General features: G+C 46.9%; 1 protein-coding gene across 1 annotated transcript in view; it reads right to left on the bottom strand.

Annotated features, from left to right (window-relative positions):
- PRPF40B (pre-mRNA processing factor 40 homolog B) overlaps positions 1-3,870 on the bottom strand; it is a 23,536-nt gene extending 19,666 nt beyond the window's left edge. The window contains exon 1 of the mRNA XM_023515385.1: positions 3,774-3,870. Within this exon, the coding sequence (XP_023371153.1) occupies positions 3,774-3,776 (3 nt within the window). The 5' untranslated portion in view covers positions 3,777-3,870. The remainder of the gene's footprint in view (positions 1-3,773) is intronic.
- Positions 3,871-3,940: the final 70 nt, after the last annotated feature.

Below are 3,940 nucleotides of genomic sequence, written 5' to 3'. Positions count from 1 at the left end.
AAAAAAAAAAAAAAAGAAAAGAAAAAACCCACAAATGCTATAGGCTGGGTGCAGTGGCTCATGCCTGTAAGCCTAGCACTCTGTAATCCTAGCTTAAGCTCATGAGTTTGAGACCAGCCTCAGCAAAACAAAGACCTCATCTCTATTAAAAATAGTTAAAAAACTGAGTAAAGAGGATCGCATGAGCCCAAGAGTTAGAGGTTGCTGTGAGTTATGTTGCCACAGCACTCCAGCCAGGGCAACAGCTTTAGACTATCTTAACAAAAATAAAACAGAAATGCTGCCAATTAAATTATGATACCTCACGAATTTTAAGACACATCCCAACATCAGAAATGTTAAAATGTGTTAGAATTAATGACCTATATATCTTCAAGTCCCTACTAGACTGAAAACTCTAAGGGACTTTTATCTGTTTCTGCTCGCCTCATATCCAATTCTCATTGTATTTTCCTCACCACCTCCCATAGACACAAAGTAGGTGCTAATAAATATTTGGTATTTGTTGAATCAATGACTGGTCTTGGCAACTCCCACAAAATAGTAGGGGACCACTGGGATGGCCTACTGATTATTCAGGGAACACAACTCTTATAGTTTGGGGATCCTAGCAACCATCCAAGGTAGTCCCCTCTTTTCAGGGAATAATCTGACCCACAACTGGTTAGGGACAGAGCCAGGACTCGATCCAATCTGCCTTCTACCCTTCCTCCCTCAAAAGCACAGTTCCTGCCACAGGAAGCAGGTCTGACTTTCTAGCATATCCCTAGCAACCTACGTGGTCAAATCATCAAAGATCCAACATTTGTTTGGTGGAAAACTAATGATGTTCCCTTTTGTCCATCCTACAAAATTTCTTATCTAACATTCAAAGTCTTGAGTGAAAGGAGACCCACAGTCTTCTTGGCTCGCTTTGACTCAATGGCTTTCCTCCTCCTCTTTACATAGGAATTGTTAGATTACCCTCATGTGCTTCTTTTATTCTACTTTGTCTCTTGCTTTGTTCAAGATGATCCAACATTCACCTCCTCCAGGTTATCTTTAAGACTACCCCACACACACATTCCTACCTACTGTGTCCCCTCAGGATAAGTGCTACACTATTTTGCAGGGTGTTCCATGTGGAATTGCCTGTCTCCTCCGTGATGTGAGGATTTCCCTACATTCAGGGATTGAGTTTCTGCCTTTGAAACCTCCCCCAAGTGTCTAATCAGGGCCTGCACACAAAGTGCTAAGGTAAAATGCAGGCTCACCCCTAAGCTTATTAGATTTTTGCATACTGGAATATCCTAAAACACATTCTTAAAACAGTGCGTGCTCATGTACCCATGTACATTTATATAAATACTCTAAATATAGGTTAATCATGATAGAGAGAGATAGCTTGGTAGAGGTTTGTATGGCTTGAGGAAAGGAAACTGGAAACAAACACTGACTTGGGAAAATTTAAATAATAAAAAGCTAACTCTATGTGACCATCTTCAACCTGGAATGAAGACCTCTGGCCAGGATCAGACACTGGCCTGTCTTGGACAGTTCCCCACAGAAGATAGAGCAATGGAATGAATGTAAATTACTATGGAACTTCCAAAGCCTTTCCTTCCCTGAGCTATATGTGTCCTTTCTTTCCTGAAACACGCTTGTCCCTCCCTCACCTGCTGCAGTGCCATACAACTCTGGGTCTTATTTCACTCTGGGTTAGAATCTGAAGACGTAACCAGTGAGAACGAAGGATACAGGGACGGGGGCTAAAAGAAAAGCAGATCCTGTGTACTCCCTGGAACAAAAACACATTTATGAGCTGAGGACAGACAACGAAGAGCTACTTGATCACGATTATCACCTGTTCACTTGGGCTACCACCCCACCCACCCCACAACACCAAAGATGCACTCAATTCTTCTCAGTCTTCACATCTAAAGGGCATTTCAGAAAAAAAAGAACAAAAAAAGAAAAGAACAAGAGTGGAGAGACAGAAGAGAATGGAAAGAATGACAACAGCTAATAGCCAATATTTACTTAGAGCTTATTATGAGCCAGATACCATGCCAAACACTCATTTAAACCTGGCAGCCATCTCAGACGTTATTAACCCCATTTTATAGATAAAGAAACTGAGGTTCGAAGAGATTAAGTAGTTTAACCAAAATTCCAAGAGATTAAATGGGGTAGAAAGGTTTGGGAACTAAGCAGTCTGAATCCAAAGCTACTACTTCACAGAGCTACTTCACAAAGATATCTCCCGGCAAGGATGATGGTTCCACAGATGGTATTTCCTACACTCAGATTCATTCCCATTTTCTTTTTATCCCAATCCTCACACAATCTTGAAATCCTGAGAGAACCAGGTGATCCCAAAGTCTGATTGGTCTGCCTCACTCCCACTCCCTGAAGTGATATGTGTTGGAAAATGAAGGCTGGGAGGCATATTTCTCAGAAAGTAATAGCCATCATCAAAAAGCAAGAGCTGAGTCCAGCTGCTCATCCTGCAGTCTATCTACCTACTACCTTCTTCTTCTTCTTCTTTTTTTTTTTTTGCAGTTTTTGGCTGGGGGCCGGGTTTGAACCCACCACCTCCAGTATATAGGGCCCACACCCTACTCCTTTGAGCCATAGGCACCACCCCTTACTACGTTCTTTAGCTGCCCCAAACAGCACCTGCCTCTCCCTGGCTCCAAGACCACCCTAGTTCCCTCTCCCCTATACCAGCCTTACTCTTTCTTCTGCTCCCCCAAAGATACTGAGTGCCTTACTAGACAGTATCTTCCAGTTGCTTCTCTCTGATCCCGCCATCTCCTCATCACTCTCTCTCTGAAGAACAGAATGTTAGTTCTAGTCTCATCTATGTGGAGTTAAACTCCTCCTCTGCTTCCAGAGGTTCTCCAATGTTCCACCAGGATTCCAGAGGCAACCTGCCCCAACCTTGCATGCTTTATGTCTACCATCCTCCCACATCCCTGGGAATTTTCTCCAGCTCCAGCTTAAGGTTCTATCTTCAACCTTCTTTCCTTTGCTTCCCCATTTCCTAGAACTCATTCTCCTGAACTTTCTCCTCAAACCAAACGTTTTGGAGCTGAAAGAGATCTTGGATGTCATTTTCAAGCATTTTCCTTTTTTTTTTTTTATCTGATAGGAAATCTAAGGCCCAAAGAAAGGTAGTGACTTGCCCAAGGTCACACAGAGTCTATAGTTTGTTGATGACAGAGCCAAAAACTGGGAGCTTCTCTTTCCTCAGAAGCCTGCTCTTCACCCCTGGAGACAGGGTCTTGCAAATGCTGGGAAGCAAAGGAGGGCGTCTCCAAGTGGCCTTAAGGAGCACCCAAAGCTTCCAAAGGGAACAAGCACCGAGTCTGTGGAGGGGCATGCCCTACGCCAAATATCCCAGGAGGGGAAACTGTGGTCTCCACCTTTCCTCTTATCCTGTGATTCCCTCATCTCCCGCCCTCTTCTTTCCCAACCTATCTCGACAAACCCATCTCCTCACATCATTCCTTCCTCCTCCTCACCCAGTCCCTCAACTCTCGTCCCCCTCTTACCCCCCTGCCGCACACACCCCCGCCATGCTCCATCATGGCCTCCTCCGCCCCTTCTCCCCCAAATCCCCTCCCCCATCTCCCCACCTGGGCTCCTCTCCCTTACTCCTGGTCCCCCTTGCCCTCCCCCAGGGTCCTGGGTACCCCCAGTGGCCTCCCCGCCCCCCTGCCCCCGTCCCGGACCGCAGGGGACGCTGTGGGACCGCCCCGGGCCCCTCCACCCCCGCGCGGGGACGTTACCATGCCAGAGCCTCGGAGCAGCTGGGCCGGCTCAGCCCACCCGCCAGTAAAGGCCGTTCTGATTGGCCGGGCTGCAGCCGGGAGGGCGGGGCCAGTGGGGGTCGCACCCCTTCGTGGCCGGGGCTCCGGTTGCTCCCGCCGACGATCTGGGCCCCCAACCGGCCCGG

The sequence above is a fragment of the Otolemur garnettii genome, unplaced genomic scaffold, assembly GCF_000181295.1.
Source record: "Otolemur garnettii isolate 467f Iridium unplaced genomic scaffold, OtoGar3 scaffold00070, whole genome shotgun sequence".
NCBI lineage: Eukaryota > Metazoa > Chordata > Mammalia > Primates > Galagidae > Otolemur > Otolemur garnettii.
This window is presented reverse-complemented; position numbering and strand designations above follow the sequence as displayed.